This window comes from Ictidomys tridecemlineatus, chromosome 6 (genome assembly GCF_052094955.1).
Source record: "Ictidomys tridecemlineatus isolate mIctTri1 chromosome 6, mIctTri1.hap1, whole genome shotgun sequence".
Lineage (NCBI taxonomy): Eukaryota > Metazoa > Chordata > Mammalia > Rodentia > Sciuridae > Ictidomys > Ictidomys tridecemlineatus.
In genome coordinates, this window is record NC_135482.1 from 79,829,545 (window position 1) to 79,851,821 (window position 22,277).

Sequence of the window (22,277 nt, forward strand, 5' to 3'; positions counted from 1 at the left end):
CTTTACTGGCTTTCAGAATCTCTAGGACCCCTTGTCCCTATATTTTTCACGGAGGCAATTCATTGATAAATCACTTCAGTTCTATAGCTCCTTAAATAGTTACTTTCTGCCTTTAAGATAAAAATGAATGTTGCCAGATCCTGTTCTCCCACAGTGGTCCCATTTCCTTTAGCTTCGGAATGGTTTCCCTCCAAACATTCCTGTCTCCTGAACTTGAGCATTTGTTCTTTTTGGTTAGATGATCCCAGTATCTAAAAACCAAAAGAAGCAGAAGGAGAGGGGCAAGAACATGCTGCTATCAACTCACCAACCAATTATTTCTTTCATATCTTGCACCATCAGTAAAGTAGTCCCAAGTTCTTGGTATCAGTGCATGTTGACTTGATCTCAGACTCACTGCCCTCCTACTGTACCTTCTCAACCACCCAGAGAGTTAAGTTATATTTTTCTTTTGGTTGATGACCGAAAAGAAAAGGAAGGAAGGAAGGACAAATTAGGATTTTTTTTCACTTCCAAGGCATGTGTTCATTTTCAGAGTTGCCCGACTCACATTTCAGCCAGAACTATCTGAATCCATCCGTCCTTGTGATGATGTGCAGGAAATTCAGTCAATAGAAAGTGATTAAATATTATAGTCACTATAACCTTTATAACCTCCTTTCCTTTAAGAGATGTGTCTTTCTGTTCTTGTAGCTACTTGGGGACATTTCAGTGATAGTTGTTGTGAGTGGGATTTTCACATTCCTGTTGGATGGCTGCATTAGAATAGACTTCTATTCAGGGAGGGAGGGGGGGTCTTAATCCCTTTCCTGAGAAGGGTCTCTTCTCTTTTTGCAGACTTTGCCTCTGGCAGGCTGATGATTCTCACATTGGGTTATCTTGGTCTGTTTTCATTGTTCTGCTGAGTTTTCTCTCCTGATCTGTGCAACTTAGCTATGATGAGGCTGACTGATTCAAAGTTTGTCATTTGGCTGTGTTGGTCTGCTTCATTGAACATTTTCTTCTGCATTCATCTGCTAGGGCTGCTACAACAAAATACCACAGATTGTGTGGCTTAAACAACAGAAATTGATTCCCTCCCAGTTCCCGAGGCTGGAAGACCAAGATAAAGGTGCTGTCAATGTTGGCATGTGGCAACCAGTAGATGACCCCTTTCTCACTGTGTCCTCACCTGGCCTTCTTCCCGTGTCCTTTTTTTAGAAAATCATTTTTATATTTTTAATTTTTAAAAATTTGTTCTTTTTAGATTATCCTGTGTTCTTGAAGAGAGATTTCTGATGTCTCTTTTCTTCTAAGGACACCAAGAAGATTTACATGCACTAGGGCCCCACCCTTAAGACTTCCCTTAACCTGTATTACCTCCCTACAGGCACATCTTCAAATAGTCACAGTATAGAGCAGGGATTTTTGATAGGCAGAATTCAGTCCATAACTACTTCCTTTACTGGAATTACAAAGTTTGTGCAACTTTCAATAGCATCTTTGCTTCCTTCTTGCAAGTATTATTTCTTCTTTTAATGGCAAATATAGTAAATTACTGTCTCACCATTTATTAATTGCTATGGTTACTAGTTGCATGTACTTAAAATCCTAGTATCTTTTAAGAGTAGCTTGATCAGGTTTTACTTTGTTTCATGATTTCTTGTAGCTTTAATTCCAAAATGCCCTCGCTTTTAGATTATCCTATTTCCAGGTGTTTGGCTCATAGGAAATATTGCCCTTGTCATTTTCTGCTTAACTAAACTGAGATGAAAAATTACTGTGGTATCCTTGTGGGAAAAGTTTTTAAGAAAAATTAAGCCATGGGAATAAGACAAAAGAAGCCTACGTGACCTTCACTGTAATGTGAGCATTGGCTTGTTATGACCTTATCATTACTATTTTCTATATTATACAATTCTATCATCTTAGAATTTAACAGATGGAAACCTGATAGTTGTGATGATTTTTCTCTAGTAGGAAAAATAAAACTTAAAATAACGGATTAATTATGGAGAATTAATAATCCTTCAAAACTTTGAAAATTACTTTCTTGATAGTAAAATGTGACTCCAGGGAGAAAAAAAGAAAGAAAAATAAAACTTCAAATGTTACAGTTTTATTACCTTACAAGATATTGACTGCATGTGTATTTGGTTTGCTAATCTTACTGCTTTTCATTTTTTCACTATGAAAATTAATTTTAAAATTTCAATTCATATATACATATATATATGTTTATTTTTATACATATTAATTTAATTTTTAAGTAACAGATTTACTGATATATAAATTGCATACCATACATTATTAACCAGGACCACGATGCAATAGTGATTTTTAGTAGAATTAAAGAGCTGTGCAACATCACCATTATCTATTTAAAACTTTTTAATTTCCCCCAAATAAAACTCACTAGCAGGCACTCTGTATTTTACCCTAGTTTCCCAGCCCTAGGCAGCCTCGGCTCTAATTTCTGCCTTTCTAGATTTACTGATTCTGTGTATGTCATCTAAGTAGAATCACATAATATGTCATCCTTTGTGATTAGCTCCATGTTTTCAACTTCATCTGTATTGCAGCAAGTATCAATATTTTATTCCTTTTACTTCCTGGTTGTATTCCATTGTGTGGATATATCATAATACAATTTATTTTTCCACAAAAATGGACATTTTAGGTTTGTTTCCCCTTTGGGCTATCTTAAATTCTGCTTCTGTGAACTTCTGTATTCAAGGTTTTGGGGTACATGCTTTCTTGTTAGTCTGTATTAGGAGTGGGACTGCCAGATCGAAGATGTGAACTCATATTTAACTGAGGAACTGCCAGAATGTTTGCCAAGGCAGCTGTAGCAGCAGCACAGGAGGCTTCTACATTCTTGCCAACACTTGTCTTTTTGACAGTCTTTCTATTTTTCTTATGGCCATACCAGTCAGTGTAAAGTGCTGCCTTAGTGCAGTTGCAGTTTTGATTTATATTTTCCTGATGGATCTTGATGGTGAACATCTTTTTTTGTGTGTGTTGGCCATTTCCCTGCTTCCTTAGAGAAATATTTTCAAATTTTTTAATCTACATTTTGATTGGATTATTTATCTTTTAATTATTGAGGTATAACCATTTTTTTGATATATTCTAGATGTAAGTCCCTTATCAGATTTGTGATTTGTAAACATTTTCTCCTATGTGTTGTTGTTACACTTCCTTGATGATATCCTTTGAAGAACAGAAGTACTTTAATTTTGACAAAGGTCAATTTATTTATTTATTATTATCATTATTGCTTGTGCTTTTGGTGTTGTATCTAAGACTTTGCCTATCTGAAAGTGCGTTTTGAACTGTCTTTGTCAAGTGTCTGCCTCCCTTATTAATGAGTGATATAAACCTTTATTTTCCACTGTGTATTTGTATGAAGATTATGTTGTAATTATTTTATTTATTTAATTTTTCTGGTACTATGGTACTAGGCAAATGCGCCAATGCTGAGCTACATCCCCAGCCCTTTTTTATTTTTTATTTTGGGACAGATTCTAAGATGCTCAGCCTGGGTTTGAACCTGGGATCCTCCTGCTCAGCCTCCCACGTGGCTGGGATAGCAGATGTATGCTACCGTGCCAGACTTTTTTTAAGCTGTACTTCGAACAGTTTATGTTATCATGAGTTTATAGATAATTTAGAATTTGACATCTTATTCTTGACCATTGGGTATGTCGAGCCTCATTTATTCAAGGTGCTCTGGGGATGGAAATACTTCATCTTCTACCTTTCTACTTTTATCTAAACATTCAGATAGTATCGGCTGCCAGTTGATCCTTTGTAATGGATCGTTAACTTTACCAACCTATAATTAATTAAGATCCTATGGATCAATTGATGACATGACACTGACTTATAAATGAATCTACCTTCCATTTGAGAAGAGTAGTGTAATTAGAATCCAAAGAACAAAGAAGACATTGTATTTTGATTGTACAACTTTCTCTTGACAAGCAAGTTGTCCCCAGTTGTGGAAGCCAAATAACCTGGCATTCGTGACTGCGGACTATATCCCCGTCATTTCTCACATCCATGCAGTCCTGTGACTCTGATCTTCTTAATCTCTAGAATTTGTTCACTGGTGGCCAACCCTATTGCTGCCATCTTCTCTGTGGCCCTCATGGTCTCTGCCTGCATTACTGACAGAACTTTCTAACTGGTCCCTCTTATCACAGTTTGCTGTCTTCAAATGCATCTTCCACACCCTTCCCAGTTGGTATTTCTAAAGGTTGGTAGCTTCCTGTTTTCTTTAGGTTAAAGACTAAGGGATCTGGCCTTTGCTGCTTTCTTTACTTCTCTCTCTCTCTCTCTTTCTCTCTCTCTGGGTACTAGGGGTTGAACTCTGGGGAGCTTAATCACTAAGCCACATCCCCAACCCTTTTTCTTTTTTTATTTTAAGACAGGGTCTCACTAAGTAGTTCGGGGTCTTTCTAAGTTACCAGTCTGTCCTCTGTCTTCGCCTCCCAAGATGCCAAAATTATAGGCATGTGCCACCAGCTTTGTTCCATTCATTTCTTGACTCCTGTCTTCCCTTCCTCCCTAGCCTTAGACATGACCCAGAGTAAACTGCTTCAGTTCCTTAAATTCATCTCTGCTTTTTTTCTTTTTTTAACCTCAGCCTATTTTCATGCTGCTTCCAGTCCTACAATGCTTTTTCTTCCCCCTTTGGCTATTGTTGCTTCTTGCTTGAAATCTTGCTTGAGATTTCTTACTCAATTTTGAGCTCTCTCTCTTTTTTTAATATTACATGCTATTGTTGTGAACTCTTTGCCAATTTTTCTTTCCATGAAGGTGTGGCTTTCTCAAGGGTAGAGGCCATATCTTACATTTCTTTGCATTGCTGGCAGGTTACACAGGTTGTGTGTGGTTTTAAGCAGGATAGACTATAATATTTGTTTATTGTATAATGGATGAATGGATAATGGACTCCACTCTCATATATATGATGCTTCTGTGGACATGACACCTACATTTACCTGTTTTTGAAGCCATTTCTCTGCCCTCTCTAAATTAAGTCTATCCTTATTTTGCTTTTTGTCATCATGACATTTTCATCTGGGCAAGTGTTTGTTCACTTTTATGTGGTGAAAGTAGTGTTATTCACCCCATGATAAGCCAGGGGAGAATAGTACTGCTCTGTCATGAGGATGGCATAGAATGCATAATTGTGAATCCCCAAAACCATTTTAGGTCTTCCTTTTTGAGATATAAAGAAAATTGACTCAAATCTTTTTCCCACATTCTGGGATGACCTGCCATCCCAGGATTTTTGTTCCCTGGGACCTTACATTCTCATGGGCATCTGTCTTCCATTTTCCCTTTTTTGATGAACTCTTCATCTCACTCATATGTCCATTGCTATTGTCATTTCCTCTTTTGCGTCACCAAAGATTCAGGACACAGACCTTTCACATTAAAAACTCCTAAAATATCCCTCAATTAAGGTGTTTGTGTGTGAGCAACCAGACTCATAGGACAGGAGCAGAGCTATATTACAGACCCATGCCACAATTAACTGACATTAATCACCATCCACGAAGTCCTTTAGCCGTTCTTCCCCTAGGGCTTTTTCATGGACTGACCTATTTTTGGCAAGTCTCTTGCCTTGGTTATTTGCTCTGTCCTACCTTTGTTGTTCTTCTGTTCTTCCTCCTGACAAATTCCTATTAATTTTTTACACAGCCCCAAGTGATCTGATCCATCAAAGGCTAAATTTTCTCCAGAACCACATGTATTCACATCCTACTCAGGTGTGACTCACTGCACTGAGGTGATGGCAGACTCTGAATTCAAAATGGCTTAACCCGTTCAGTCCAATCATCTCATATTGAGGACACCCATAAACACTTAAATTGAGCTATTTTATAGAAATCCTACAAAATTTTATACCTTTTTACCTTCTTATAGGTGAGATTACACACACACACACACACACACACACAGAGTGATAAGGCATAATTTATTAACATGAAGAGGTTTAATTTTTGCTCACAGAAAAAGACTCCATCTTCCAGGTGTTGGCTGTGAGCTCTGAGCTGCTTCATGGTCATGAAATCCAGAGGGCCTAAGTAGCAGAGGAAGTGAAAGCTAGAAGGCCCACCCTTCTCTGCTGAAGCTTTCAGATACATATTATAAACACGGAAAGAATACAGTAATGAACTCCTTGTTAGTCCTTCTCTCCCAGTTTCGTCATTTATCCATTGTGCTCAGTCTTGTTTCATCGACAACCCCACCCACTTCCAACCTCTTGTTTTACCTACCAGTGGACCATTTTGAAACCAGTCACAAATATGGTATCAATTCATTTATTATTTTTTTCTTTTAAAAAATATAACCATAATATTTTCATGATACCTAAAAAATAAAAGAAAAATGTCAGTAATTCCTTAATATCATCAAGTATTTCACCACATAGCTCATATTTCAGCTTTGAGAGACCTACATCACCTCTGCCCAGACCTGCTGGCCAGAAGTTGTCTGTCCTACCCAGCTGCAGGGGCTGAGGTTTCCTGGGTGCCTCAGAGGAAAATTGAACAGGCTTGATGAATGCTTAGCTTTGTGCTTTGTGTCTGACATGACCTATGAGTTGTTTGTCTTTAAAACAAAAACAACTACAAAAAACAATTAAAATGATTGTTTCCTCCTTGAGAGAAATTCCAGGGTTTTTGTTTTGTTTTGAAGAGACTGGGATGAAAACCAAGGGGTGCTTAACCCACTGAGCCACATCCCCAGCCCTTTTTACTTTTTATTTTGAGGCAAGGTCTTGCTAAGTTGCTGATCTCTCCAAACTGAGATCCTCCTGCCTCAGCCTTCCTAGTGACTAAGGTTACACTCCCAGCCAGGTCTAGCTTTTTTAATAATAAAAATTTCTCCCCATGTAATAATTATTAGTCAAGATCTTCAAGCCTGTGTCATGAACCGCCAGAACAGAACCCCTCAGAATCCTAGAGCCTCCCAGAATCTGTGAATCTGTCCATTAGACACTGAGTGTGAAGATGCTCTGGGCTCAGACTTTAAATATTGCATAGTTTTGCTTATAGCTCTGTGGGTGAGAATTGCTCTGCTGGCCCTTAAAATTTATCTCTTGGTCTTAACTAGCCTTTGACTCAGAGCAAGCAACAAAATAAATCCTGGAAACACTGTTGGATGGATGAATAGTAATCCTGGTTACCCTGAACACTCTTAGATATCATTGAGCCCTGTCCAGCCACCCTTCTGAGGAGTGTAACATACCTGATATTCTGAGTAACAGAAATTTGATTATAATCACCAATTGACCACTATCCCCCCACCCCCCATACCCTGTCCAGTTTTCTGTCTTGAAAAATATCTGCCGAGTTCTGTTATACTTGTCTCTTCATATAGGCAAAAAAATATTTCCTTGTGATCATGGAATTCATATTGTGAAATGTCTGGTTAACTTGCATGATTGCAAGTATAACAAAATACAAATATAATACAGTGTGGCTCTTGAGAGTAATTTCTGATTCTTCCTCTAGAAGGGTGACGGAGCCCCTAGGGCACCTCAGGGAATTCTGTCTGGACCAGCATGTCTTTCTTTCTGGCTCCCTTTTTACCTTCTGCATCCTTCATGTTCTCAAACCTTGAAAGTCTGAATGGCCGCAGCTGTAGCCCCATTTATATTAATCATGAAGACTTCTCTGTCACCTTTATTTTTCAGTTGCTCTTAGTTATCATTGAATCATTTTTTTTTAACAACTAAGGAAAATTTTACCATCACAGTTTCAATTTCTCCCATCACTCTTATCCCATATGAAATTTCTGTAGGAACAACAGTCAGAACAGAAATTTTCACCAGAGATTAAAGAGAGTGAATAGAGACAGACATGTTTAATAAGAAAACACAACCCTGGTAACAAGAAGAAGACAATAATTTGTGACTGCAGAACAAGTGGAAGAGGCTTATAGCCAAGCACAGTGGAATGGGTGTGGAGTAGAAACACTGAATGAAGAAGATAAAACCAAGAACATATGAGTGTAGGAGAGAATGGGTGGGGCAGCAAAAGGTGACTGTCTAGATCCAGTACAGGAGCCCTGAGTTCCATGTGGCTACTGAGCACTTCAGATGTGGCTAAATTAAGATGTGCTATAAGTGTAAAGGACACACTGGATTTCAAAAACTTGATGAGGGAAAAAAAAGGGCAATATGCCATTAACAATTTTTATATCAATTTTATATTAAATGATTTTTGGATAGAGTCATTAAAATAAAATACATTATTAAAATTAATTGATTGCTTCATTTTATCCTCTTTTTAAAGTTTTCCTTTAATTTTTTTTAAATTGTAGATGGACACATATCTTTCTTTCTTTATTTTTATATGGTGCTGAGAATTGACTCCAGTGCCTCACATGTGCGAGGCAAACGCTCTACCACTGAGCTACAGCCCCAGCCCACATTTTCCTCTTTTTAACATAGTTTACAGAAATCTGAAAGTTTGCTGTGACTGTATTATATATCTGTTGGACAGCATTGGCCTAGATCAAGCATGGCGCTCCTGAGTTGACTCTGGGACAGAAGGTGGAAGTATGGCAGTTGGCTCTCAGCAGCTTTGTGGGCCTCTGGTTCACGTGCTTTCTTCCAATCTACCAACTCATAGTTTGCTTAGCTGATTCTGAGTTGTGGCAGAATTCTTGCTTTTTGAGATGAAGACTAACTTAGAATATGATTTACATCCAAAAATAGTGCCCTTCAAGACCCATGACCATGGTTGCTTTTGATCCTTATAAATTTCCACTCAAATTATGCCCTGACTAGACCAGGCAGGGCTTTGTGGTTTTATTCCAGCCATATTGTCAAACCCAGGTATGCCTCAAACACACTTGAGCATCATGTTAAAGTACCACTTCTAGGGTTCAATACCCAGATAGTCTACATTTGTGGATTTAATGTTTATGCATTTGAGAAGAGGTGGAATAAATAGATTTATGTGTAACTTGTCCTGTCAGAAGAGTGTCAGTCCAGAATTTAGTTTTGTTTCTAAAGTATCTTTAGAAATGAGTTACTTCAACATTGAACCTTGTAAGTCCGGGATTATAGGTAAAAGCAGAAGTCTCAGTTAAGCATGGCCTCTGCATATGTTTGGAACCTGCAGTGGAAATGACATGTTTCCACTTTCAAGGCCTTGCTGCCTGGTCATTGGTTTTATCTTTCCAGATTTGAAGGGGACAGGGCACAAAGTAGTATATACCTGATAGAAGAAGTATTGCCTTTATGAATCTGAAAGTATCTATCTTTCATATCCAGGAAACATATAAAATGGGATTTTCGGTGAAAGAATATAAAGTCCTGCTTTTAGCATTGTGGTTTTTCTTGAGATAGAGTCCTGGATAGGCAGCTAGAATAGGTTTGCTTAAATGAGTCAATCAGTTTCTGCTGTTCAAAAATACAGGCAAAGGCTTGTATTATTACACTGTAGGAAAATATTAAATAATGTTAAGGTAGGACTCAACTTCTATTGTTATTTTTATTTTTTCAACTTCTTTATAAAAACATTTCTTTCTCTGTCTTTCCATTTTCAGTTGATTGTTCCTAATATGTACAACACCTTCTGGTTTAGTTTTTACAGCTTTAGGACATAGGTGAAGTCCCTAGTGTGTGGCTATGTCATAATAAACTCTGAACTAATAGTTATTGAATTAATTTTTTTTTCTTTTTTTAAAATAATACTTGTGTATTTAAGGAAAACTATGCAAAATTCTCTTCTCTGTTCTTGCTCTATCAACCACCAGTTCTTTAAAACATGTTTTGGAAACCTCAAAACTCTTTTTTTTTTTAAAAAAAATGAAACTAAATTATTTTGCTATTATATTTCCTTTTAAAAATTAATTAATTGATTAATGAATTAATTAATTTTACCATTGAGCTACATTCCCAGCTCTTTTTACTGCTTATTTTGAGACAGGTTCTTGCTAAATTGTTGAGGTTGGCCTTGAACTTGTGATCCTCTTGCTGCTGCCTCTTGGATTGCTGGGCTTACAGATGTATGCCACTGCACCAGGCTCTTTTTTTTTTTTTTTTTTAAAGCAATGATTACCAAACCAGAGGGAATAACAGAATCATCCAGGAGGCAGGTTTAAACCAAAGACCCTGCTTCATGGCACAGAGATTCTGATTAACACATCACAAGATTAGATAGCACAATTCCTTAACCAGCAGCCTCCATGTTTCTGGCTATACCACTTTGTGAGACCCATGTGTACAGACAGGGTCTCCTGTGGCTGAAGAGATCTCTACAGAGGGCGTTGCCCCCACTGTGAATTTCATATTATGTTCAGAGAAAAATAGCTTCTTGGGGATAAAAGAGATTATCAAGATCATTAAGTGTAGTTTTCCAAACTAAAGAGACACTCTGTAGTAGTAACTTATCTGAATTGTTTTGGATACTAGGAATGAAAAGGAGAAATATAAGGAAGAGGGAGGAGGAGTCAGAACAGGGAGCTTGCAGAGGTAGCAAGTTTTACCTGTGAACTAGGGACCAGTTGTTAGAAAATGCTGATCTGGATCACTTACTAGTTTTTACTTTTTGAAGAAGCCTGTCTAATCCTTTAAATCTACATATTGTATTTTCATTGCAGTCTTAAATTTCTGAGAAGCTGAGGAAAGTTAAAGGAGCAGTTCTTTTATTTTCTGCTAACAGTAGAACATAAAAGCAAAAATTGCTTTTCATAATGAATAAAATGTCAAACCCAAACTTTGATTTAAAGCTTCTATTTCTTGTTATGGGATGTTCTAACAAACATTTCAGCAGTGCAATCATCTGCTGGATATAATGTTGGAGGAGATTGTGCCCAGATTTTGAGTGTATGTCAGCCCTGCTTTAACTGATGAAATCTCAAGTTCATCTGAGCTGCACTAGTCAAGGAATAAGTCTGGGTCTCCAGCAGGTGCAGCTCCGCTGAACTCTGGTGCTTCATCCACCCTATTTCCTTTCAGTTATCCATATTAATAAAAAATGCTGATGGAAGACCATTTGACACAGTAGGGAGTTGTATTTGGAGTCAGAAATCTTTATTGTGTGTGTGCCAGTTCTGCCATGAGCTTGCTGTGGGACATGGAACGAATCGTAGCCTCTTTAAGGCTGTGTCCTTTGCTGCAAGAGAGTCCTGCCCACTTCTTAGAGGTTTTGTTGTTATCAGATAACCCAATTTTGCAGAGCCTTATAAAATAGAAAATGTGGTCCATGTTAGCGGGATTTTTAATATATTTGGCTAGGGTTCATTAACAGGCCAACAGGACTTTTCTGTGGAAACCTGAGCCTGCTGTATAGTGAGCAGTCAGACCATGTCTGCTTGATGGATGTTGAAGCTGTGCTCAATGAGAGGAAGTATAATGGTTTGTAATAAAGATGCTGTTATGTGCTATAGAGAAAGAAAGAGATCACAGGTAAGAAATGAACCATGCATTTATTTTGCAGAATCTCTATTTGCTCTTTTGCAGATATATGGGTAAAAAGTTACTAGCAGTCTTTGATGGTAAACTTCATTTTTTTTTTTCTGTTATGATCAAACTATCTCTATTTACAAGATTACTTATTAGCATATCAAAGGTCAGAAAAACTTAAATGACATTTCAGATTCACTTTATAGTTTATTCACTTTATAGTAATAAGTTTTCACTTAAACTATATTCATTGCAGTTAAATGCAAAAGAAAAAAAAAACATAAGCCTGGCATAGCTTTATGAAGATGCCTCTATGAATGAGGAATGCCATGACCAGTATGGTCCTCAGCATTCCATGGTATGGTCCTCAGTATTCCATGGCATTAGGTGCAGAGAGGGCTACAGAAATCCATAATTTTCAGTCTGTACCCATCAGCCACATTTCTGGGTAATTGGAAATGGAAGAGGTATTTTTTGTTGAAGTATAGTAAAGTATATGGTTGCCTTGGGCTAGAATAAAAGTACAAAATTTAAACATTTCCAGATCTTTAGGCCTTATTTTAATATCAGGTTGATTTCCATATATTTAAGGAGCCATTTTAGTAGGAAAGACAGGCGTATTAATACACAGGTAAAAATCAGGGTGATAAATCCTGATGCTAGAAGACACTGGCATGGAGAGGGACTGTGACAAGAGAAGCTTGTCAGAGGAAGTGACATCCATGCTGAGACATGAAGGATCAGGAGAGTTGAAGTTCAGTCATCTATAAGAAGTAAATCTAGAAAGTGGGTGAGCTAATCAGGTGCTGCTCCCAGGAATGTGAAATCTGCAGTGGAGCCTCCTGGTGGCAAAGGGACCAGTATATAAAGACAACAGAGAAATGGACGCCTGGACAACCCCAGGGACAGTGCTTACAGACTCAGTTATGAACAAGCACGAGAAGCCTAGAACAGACAGAGGAGGTAGATCAAATACCAAGACAACAGGGTGGCCACAAAGGAGACCTGGAGCCCCAATGGAGAGTACTACCTTTCTTTCTTGTAGCTGCTTGGTTGTGTTTCTAAGAAGAGTGGTTTTAGTCTGAGTTTCCTGTCTTTGTATTCTTCTGGGAAATTAAAAATAGCTCTACTATTAATTGAGCTGGTTTGATTGGACCACTGGTCTTCATAAACTTTAATGAGACACAGTGAGAAGCTTGTCAGAAGTTGTTTGAATCTCTTTTCCTGATTCATTAAGTGTTTGGAAATGGTCTTGCCATCTCAGTTCCCATGTGCTGAGTGAGACAGCAAGAATTCAGTGCTACTGATGGAATGTCCCCAGGGAGGGTCAGAGCATTTACCTGGCACTTGTGTTGCTGTGGGGAGCAAGGCAATGAGGGTGACAGACCACCTTCTGCATCATCCATTTGATGGCAATTGTCTATGACTTTGTGCTTCCAGATCTGGTTTGGTGGGGGGGCGGTCAGATCTAATTTCTAGTCATCCTATCCTTGACTGTAGTTTTCCTTGAGTTTTTTTTTTTTTTTTTTTTTTTTTTTTTTGTGTGTGTGTGTGTCTTCTGTCTTTGTTCCCCATTATCGTTATGAGGTTTATCCACATTTTTGTATTCATTCTCATTGCTGAATAGCTTTTCTTTCAATGGTATCCTATATGTGTATTCATTTTATTGTAGATGCACATCAGGGCTGTCTACAGATTTTGACTCTTAAGAGTAGTATTGTCTTGAACAACCTTATGCCTTTTGGGAAATATATGTGTGCAATGCTGGCTGGCTAGGTCAGAAAGTATGTATTTGTTTTGCTTTCTTGAAACTGCCTACAGTTCTCCAAAGTGGTTTAATCAATTTATAGTGGTGTTTCAAAGTTCCAAGTGCTCTATATCTTCACCAACACTCGATAAGATATTTTTTCACTTTAGATATTCTTGTGGGAGTCATTTTATTTATATATTTTTGTGGTAATGGGGATTGAACCCTAGTGTTGCTTTACCATAGCTATATCCCCAGCCACTTTTTTTTTTTTTTTTTTTTTTTGAGACAGAATCTTGCTAAGTTTCCCAGGCTGGCTCGCCTCAGCCTCCTACGTAGGAAGGTTTATAGGTATGTGCCACAATACCTGGCCATTTTATAATTTTAATATTATACATTTTAATCCTATACTTTTAACTGTTCTTACAAAGTACCATGTTCATTTATAGTTTAAAACCATCTTTATTTGGTGGCCCTGCCTGTACCCTCTGTTATCCATCTTTCCACCTGTTTACATTCTGTGGAGATTTGAGAACCTCTTCCCTTAATTTTTCACTTTTCACTAGTCTCTGATTCCTTAGAATGCCATTGAAATTTGATGTTATTTATATTATACCATACCGAACTGTGTAATGTGTGAATCTATTCTCACCAGCAACTCAGTGGAAATACCCTTGTAGAGAGCAGGGGCTAGATCTTCATACCCTTCAGCACCTAGAAAAAAAAGCAGATAAGTAATCAATATTTATTGAATTCAAGTGATGATTTTTCCCTTTTAAGAGAGTTAATGTGGGAAGTGGCTATACTCTGGAAAAGGTTATAGGCAGGAGAAGAAGGTGCTACATACTGATATGCAGATGATGCCTGCATAGTTCTATCATTGCTAGGGAATGGCAAAGCTGTGGAGACCCTTTGAAGCATAAGGGCTAATTCAGAAGTTGTGATGATGAAAATAGTCAACCACCTGGGAAGGAACAGAACACATCTCCAAGCCTGGTGGGTAGATGCAAAGTTGGGGCAGGGCAGGGTAATAAAAGCATTTTATGCTGAGTTTAATATTTTGATAGTGTTGGCAGTGCCCTGCCAAAGGAGGCAAGTGTGTTCAGTGAACCCAAGGCCCTCTCTTCATAAAACAATAAAGGATTTTATATGTGAAAGAAAAAGAATGCTTCTTTGAACAGTATTATTTTATGCAAAATAAGCAAGGGCTGTATATTTCTTCATGTGGTACATGATTTTTTTTCATGTGTATCTACTGAAGGCATCTGCATAGGATAAGGAAATATGTTCGGGTGATGTTATTTCTTAGCCAAAAAGGTTTTTGCAAAGGCAGAGAACAGAATCTGTGTCTATTTTTTTTTCACTTAAAATACTCTTGTTTTCCTTGATTAAAAATGCAGATTTCAATTTACAAAGTCAGTTTCAGCAGGTATCACTCAATGGATGCCATGTGCCCACAGCCGTACCTTCTCTTTTCCCTTTCATGTATGTCTGTCATGAAGCCTCTTTAGTTTTTCCTGGCTTATCAATGAAAATGCATGACTAAATTGCCTAAGTTGAATTCCCGCCTCTCTGTGCTGTATATTTCATTTTGTTGGCAAGATGTTCTAACAGTTTTCCTCCTGTTAGCAGAATTTATAGTAGAAAATTGGTAAATAATTCATTTTGGCTTTGCTCTGGCTTTGAAAAAAAGAGCCCAGCGGGGCAGAGATATTCCCAGATTATTTAGTTTCTGAAATTTTAGCAGGAATAAACAAGATGATTAGCTTGAATGTAATGCATAGTCAAGGAGTTAAAAAGAAATATTCTAGTTGTTGATTACAGCTAGCTCTACTAGCCCTCCCTAAAATGTAATTAGCTTTTGGAGTGATTCCAAATGGCTTCTTTGTGCTTAAACTTGCAAAATTTTCCAGTGCTATGTCAATATTTCAGATAGTACTTAAAGAGTTTATCAGCAACATGATCTGAATCCGTATGCACTACAAGATAGAGACTATCTCTGAGTTTGTAGATGTAACACATATTTTTTTTAAGAGGGGACCTTGGGATAAGTTAATAGTCTTGACCTTCCTAGTGTTATAGCAAAGGAAAATGCTTTTAGTTCTCTGGCTTACTTCATTTTTAAACATATGAGTTACAGACTGTAAAAAGTCATAATGAGCTTTGGTTTTGTTTTGTTCTTTTGTTTTTACATTTTTTTTTTTTTGTAGTTGTAGATGGACAGAATGCCTTTATTTTATTTGTTTATTTTTATGTGATGCTAAGGGGCAAGCCCAGTGCCTTATACATGCTAGGCAAGCTCTCTGCCACTGAGCTATATATAGCCCCAGCCGCATAATGAACTTTAAAAAAAATCTATATAATGACATTGAGATTGTACATTTAATATATATATATATATATATATATATATATATATATATGTTTTGTTGTTGTTGTTTTTTGCCAATATAACATTGCAAATGTAGAAAATATAAGTAACTGAGGACAACTTTCAGGGCAAAGCCAAAATGTTAATTTAAAATTAAAATAAGTAATTCTATGTAACCTTGGCTGATATTCCATTGTTAAGCTGCAACCTAAAAATAAAAAAGATATATATATATATATATATATGTTTGCAATTTTTTTGCCTCTTTCCGCCTACTTAATGTTTTCATTATGAAAACATATCAAATATGCACAAAAGTAAAGAAAATGGCATAAATAACTTATACTTTATCTTCATTCATAACATCATAACCATGGCCATCTTGTTTCATCCATATCCAACACTCTCATCTTCTCCCTTCTCCCTACTTAATTATTTCAAAGCAAATCCCCAATCTTGATTTTGATGTAGTCACCCTATTTCATATGTGTATAAGTATACACATATGATATGTTTTCAAAAGATTTGGACTAGTAATATAACCACAATACTATGATCACATTTTGAAAGTTGATCATGATTCTCTATATCCAATACTATTGGCAGTCAACATTCCGATTTTTTTCTAATTTCCATAAATGATTAGTTTTAATAGTGATTTGCTTGAATTAACATCTAGACAAAATCAGCACTTTCTTTGGTGTCTCAGGCCACTTTCAACTTATAGATGACAATTATAAAGTATTTGCTTAAGAAACAGGGTCACTTGTCCTATGGTGTTTCCCACTTTCTGGATTCCCACATTGCATCCCTGGGAGTCATGTGACATATACTGTTGTTTCCTGTATGTATTATGTATGCCCTTAATTTTAGGACTTGATAAAATTTAGGGCTTTGTTTTTGTTTTTGACAAGACTACTCTGTAGCTGTGCGTATTTGCATCAGGAGAATATTAGGCTCTTCATCTCTCTTTCTGTGATGTTAGAATTATGTAGTCATATTCAGGCACTTGATTTAGTCCATTCCATCCATTATAAAGTACATAATCAGATTTTCACTTGATAATAATTTCAACAGCCATCAATGATTATTGCCTAGATCTATTACTTCAAAAAGAAATATTTTTTCGAGTAATTTTTAGGGGCCAGGGTATAACTGTGCAACAGGGTTGCTTGATTTTCCTATGGAGTTTCGTGGTTCAGCATTTGCCTGTAAAGCTAAATCCTAGAGAATCTTCTGGAAGGTGGACAGCAATGCCTGGAAGCTCTGTAAGGAGAGGAGACAAAAATGATGCCACCAGTTTTCTGTGGGGAAGACTTTTTATGTGACAGTTTCAAAGACACAAGCCTAAAAAGGAAAAGGTAGTTTTTCATTTTTGTTATATGACAAAGTCTGGATTCCATCTCAATTCCATCATATTATTTGTATATTACTATTTTATTAAAAATTATAGCAGAGAGGAAAGTGTTGAGAAACCCCAATATCCCCACTCCTTCCACCCATTTCTCTGTTGGAAATTGAGGGTCTGGGCAGTGAATCATGATCTACAGTGACTGTCCCCCTGATGGTTGTGGGTGATTTTCTGTGGCCAACCTTCCAGGAAAAGGAAGAAGGGGAAGGTTGGAAGGTCTGGGAAGGGCAGCTACATTGACAGGAATTCAAGCTGCTTTGACTCTGAACTTTGGAAGGTAACTTAGAAAACACCTGATGTAACTTCTGTCAAGCCAAGAATCCCTCCAGGAGTCTGAGGAGTGGGGAACACTCTCTTCCCACTGTGTGCACTTACTGTATTCATCTTATTCTGCCTTTTCAATTTAGTGTGTTCCATTTTTACTACTGGATAATACATTCCACAAGGATAAGGAATTATCTAATTTTTCCCCTTAATCTCAAGTAGGAGTCAGAATGAACTTAGTTGAACATTAGCAAAAGTGTTGAAAAAAGATTTCCCTCAGTGACTGTTGACATTGGGGAAGGAGCTGAGTCTTCTGGTTGTGCAGGGAGGTTGGCCTTTTGAAAAGAGTTTGGGGGAGGGAGTGGTGCCAGCGCTTGGCAGAGTCACAGTAGTGAAAACTATAGAATTGGTCTGTGGAAATGCCATTGAACCAGCTGTGTCTGCTGACCAGCAGTTGTTAAGTTAGGATTCTATCCTCTCACAGAGACTGAGTTGACCAAGGCCGTATCCTTCCTAATGATTGCATTTTCAAGGAATGGCTCTTGGATCCTGAGAGAGATGTTTCTAAGTTGAAAGAGACATACATTCACAATCCTAAGCCCTTTATCATTATGCTCTAAGAAAAGGAAGTGAGGAGCCTATTGTTAGATTGACTAAAGAACAAATTCTCCTGCATTGTGATTTCTCATGCAGGTATTTTAATGGGCGAGTATATGTGTCAATCTATTATAAAAATGATGAAATATTTTCAAATCTATTGCAAGATTCTGGGTACTGTTAAGAAGGGACACTTTGAGCTGGGTTTGGTGGTACATGCCTATAATCCCAGCTACTCAGCTACTTTTTCCAGCTATGTTTGGCTAAACAGTAGAGTGCCCCCAAGTTCAATCCCCGGTACCTGAGGAGGGCGGGTCGTATGCTTTCATCAAACTTTTCTTTCCTGGAATTTATCTATGTTGTAATATATTTATTGATTTGCATGATAACTTTTAAATATATGCTATGAGAACTGTCTTCACTTCTTTACCGCCAAAAGGCCAGCATCTGACCCAGTGGCTGGAAGCAATTAGATCTATCCCCAGACGGCCACTTTAATGAATAAATGAATGAATGGCTTGACATCTTGTCTTGTCTTCTATAAGATAAGAATGATAGAAAAGAAACACTGTTTAATAGAAACACAGTGAATAAATGTTTGCAATATGTCCTGAGTCTGAGTTGTATTTTAGTAATTTTTTTTTTCTCCTCGTAGATTCCTTACTTACTCCTACCTCCTGGCCTTCAACGTGTGGCTTCTGCTTGCGCCTGTTACCCTGTGCTATGACTGGCAAGTGGGCAGTATTCCTCTGGTAGAGACCATCTGGGACACGAGGAACTTAGCCACTGTCCTTCTGGCAGTTGTGATGGCTCTGTTGAGCCTGCACTGCCTAGCAGCCTTCAAGGTAATTTCCTCAAAAAATCAAATGGACTCTGCATATGAAGATAAATGTTCTATGTTCAGTAATGTTCTTTTATAACAGAAGGTCTGGGTCTGAATATGGTTGTTCTTATCTATAAAACTTTGTGCGTTTCAAGTTTTCCTAATAGGTAATTTATATTCTAGCAGTGATAACAAATAATGCCTACCTTGGTTTTATATTTACTACCCACTTCATAGAATTGAATCTGAAGTTTTACAAACAAGAAGTTTTTTTTCCAACTATGTTGGCTTATTTTTGAAGTAATTTGTTTTATTTCAAGTAATTTATTTGATAAATCATGATAAATAATATTTATAAATACTTAAAATATGGTTAAGATTCTGCTTACACTAATGACTAAGTAGAGTGATGATTTTCCTCTTCTTCACCTTGAAAAGGCATAAATCTGGAAACGCAGCCATTTCAGAAATGACCAAAAGTAGCAAAGAACTGAAAAATGTTCATTTACAAAAAACTTCTATTACACTGGTGAAAAATCCTTCTTGCTTAAGAGTGTTACCATCCTCCAGATCTGGTGGAAGAAATTCACAGGTTTACTATTTGGAATGGCTGATTTGGTATGGGAGAGAAGCAGGATAGCCAGAGATTTCAGGGATAGATTTTACAGGCAAGAAAACTATAGAGGAGCTGAGATAATATATACTGCATGCGTTCATAGCTAACTGCTAAGCAAAGTGTGCACATGTCACCAAGGAACACAAGCAGAATTAAAATCTGGGAGACTTACTTAATTACTGCAAGTCTGAATGAATTCTTGAATCCATACCCAGATTGGGTAGCAGAGAGTGAAAGCTTTACTGACTCGAGTCATCTCTGTATAGTCTTTGTCCAAATCATTGACTGACCACAAGCCATGAAGGCACAAGAGATCCAGAGATGGAGGCAGAAGAAAAAACTAACAGAGCAAAAATTTCAGCATTTGGCAGAGAAACATATTTTCCAGTTTGAGTCCTGACAAGTTCATCAAATATTTTAAAACAGTAAAACCAACAATTTTACAAGAACAAAATAGAATCCAGAATCACTACAATGTATGACATATAATACCTAGTTTTTAACCAGAGATTAGTAAATGTAAGAGGAAATGGGAGAGTGTCACTCAAATTCAATGGAAAAACAAGAAAAGAAACAAGAATCAAAGGAAATGGAAAAGAAATGAAATTCCAGATTTAAACCCACATTATGTGCTGAATTGATTTCTTTTCCTTGGGACAAATTTGCCAAGGTAATTCAATGGAGGAAAGGATAGTCTTGAAATAAAAGATGCTAATATAACTGAATATCTGTAAGAAAAAACCTTGACCTTCACTTCATACTGCATACAGAAATTAATTTTAAGTGGATTTGTAGTGCTAAACAGAAGAACTAAATAAAACCAAAAATTACAAAGAAACAAGAGCAGAAAAATCTTTGCAAATTTGGGTTAAACAAAGATTTCTTAGAACACGTTAACTAAGCCTCTAAAAGAAGAAATCCATAAATTTGACATCATCAAAATTAAATTTTATTCATCAAATGATAATGTTAATCAAATGAAGAGGCAAGCCACATATTAGGAGAAAAACTTTCAATATGTATATCTACAAAGAACTTGTATCAAGAATATTTATAAAGCACTCTTAATATTAAAACAACAACAATAGCAACAACAAAACTGATTAAAACTAGCAAAGGTTCCAGTGGAGAGGGTTAAAATATGCTGTTCTGGCATATTGAGGTACAACCACTTGAAAAACTGCAGGTACAAAAGGGTCATTCTGATCTTCATGCTTTTTCTTAAAATCAGAAAAAAAATTTCCAAGGGAAAGGTATTGTACCTATACTGCAAGGAAAAGCAGTGTCTTTATCTTCCAAGAATTAGAAGTTAGGACTGAAAATTCCATTTAATTATTGATTCAATAACTCTTCTCCTTTAAGTCTTCTCATATAACTTAATTTACATTCTCATCTTTTCCACTTCTTTGACTAATCCAACGTATAGGTAACTGACTTTACTTGCTTGGGTGGGTTCCTATGCCACATAAAACTTACATTAATACTTTCTCCTGTTAATCTGTATTCTTTTTAAAAAATATTTGGAAATTTTCTAGTTTTCTTTAAAAAAAATTTTTTTTTAGTTATAGATGGACATAGTACCTTTATTTATTTATTTATTTTTATGTGGTCCTGAGGATCAAACACAGTGCCTCTTATATGCAAGGCAAGTACTCAGCCACTGTGCCTCAATCCCAGCCCTAATCTGTATTATTTTAATGTAATTCTTGGACCCAGGTAGACCCTAGATGGAGCTGGAGTTTTGCTGCCACTAAAAGACACCTCACAAAAGTAGATACACAGAGACCAATAAACACATTAAAACAAATGCTCAGTATCATTTGTCTTTAGGAAAATTCAAATGAGAACCACAGAACAATACTATTAGAATGAATGTCATCAGCAAGATTCATGATACTGTGTTGGCCAACCTGGGGCAATCTAACCCTCATATGTGACTGGTGGGAATTAGAAATACCTCAGCCATCTTGAAAACTTTGGCAGTTTCTTTAAACAGTTGAACATAACTTTAAGCAATTTTATTTGCTGAAAAGAAATGAAAACATATGACCACACAAACGTTTTATATTCAACTCGTCACGGCTGCTTTTTTTTAACAATACTGAGAAAATGAAAACAATCTAATGATCTCAATTTGTAAACGCACAAACTCAATGTAATAAATTGCTCAGAAATTTAAACAATGGAGTCATAAAACAACATGGATAAACCTCAGACCAATTATGCTAAATAGAGAGCTTTGCCAGACTTATAAGACTGTATCCTGAGGAACTTCCTTAAACCAAACCAGACTTCATCTTATCTCACTGTCATTCTGAAAAGTGCAGTGCCTGGATGTGCATGCCTAAACTGTCTCCCTGATTCTGTCCAGACAAGTCTTTTGACTGCCACAAAATGACCCAGCAGTTTTCTATCTGTAGAGGCCCCTCATTAGCCAGTCCAAAAATTTTCATAACAAGGGACACAAGATCAGAGGACTTCTTTGTTCCATTCCTTAAATAAGGTTTTCCCTCCACACTGCCTTTCTGGAACACATGTTGGGTCCATCTGCCCTTGGTGGCATGTAAAAAAGTATGATTCCTATTCTTGAGTAAACACTTTCTGTGCTTATATTGTAGCCCAGTTCCACGATACCAAATGATTGCACTGGTATGAAAGTCTGGAAAAGGCAGAATTATAATAACAGACATGTATGTGGTGGTTGCCATTGACAGTGAAGAGTCTTGAAAGAGCTTTTGGGGATTTTTGCATGCTTTTTAAAGTTTGATTGTGGCAGTGGTTGCTGGCCCACCTGTATTTATCAAAACCCACTAACATGAACACTTAAAATGGGGGAATTCTCTTGTATATGAACTGTATCTCAATAAAGCTACAAAAACTTGAAAATGTTACAAATAGATTAAACACTAGAATGAACACAGAACTTAAATTTAAGTAAAGAATATAAGATCTGATCCTGAAAATTGGATTAAAAAACATTTCCAATTATTGAAACATCCTTTTTTAAGTTAATATTAAAGTAACATAATAGA

At 36.8% G+C, this 22,277-nt stretch overlaps 1 protein-coding gene across 5 annotated transcripts in view; it reads left to right on the top strand.

Annotated features, from left to right (window-relative positions):
- Tmtc1 (transmembrane O-mannosyltransferase targeting cadherins 1) overlaps positions 1-22,277 on the top strand; it is a 254,647-nt gene that overhangs the window by 113,933 nt on the left and 118,437 nt on the right. For all 5 annotated transcript variants that reach the window (XM_040280843.2, XM_021719896.3, XM_040280846.2 and 2 more), the window contains one exon: positions 18,462-18,651. In XM_040280843.2, coding sequence (XP_040136777.2) covers positions 18,462-18,651 — 190 coding nt within the window. The remainder of the gene's footprint in view (positions 1-18,461; positions 18,652-22,277) is intronic.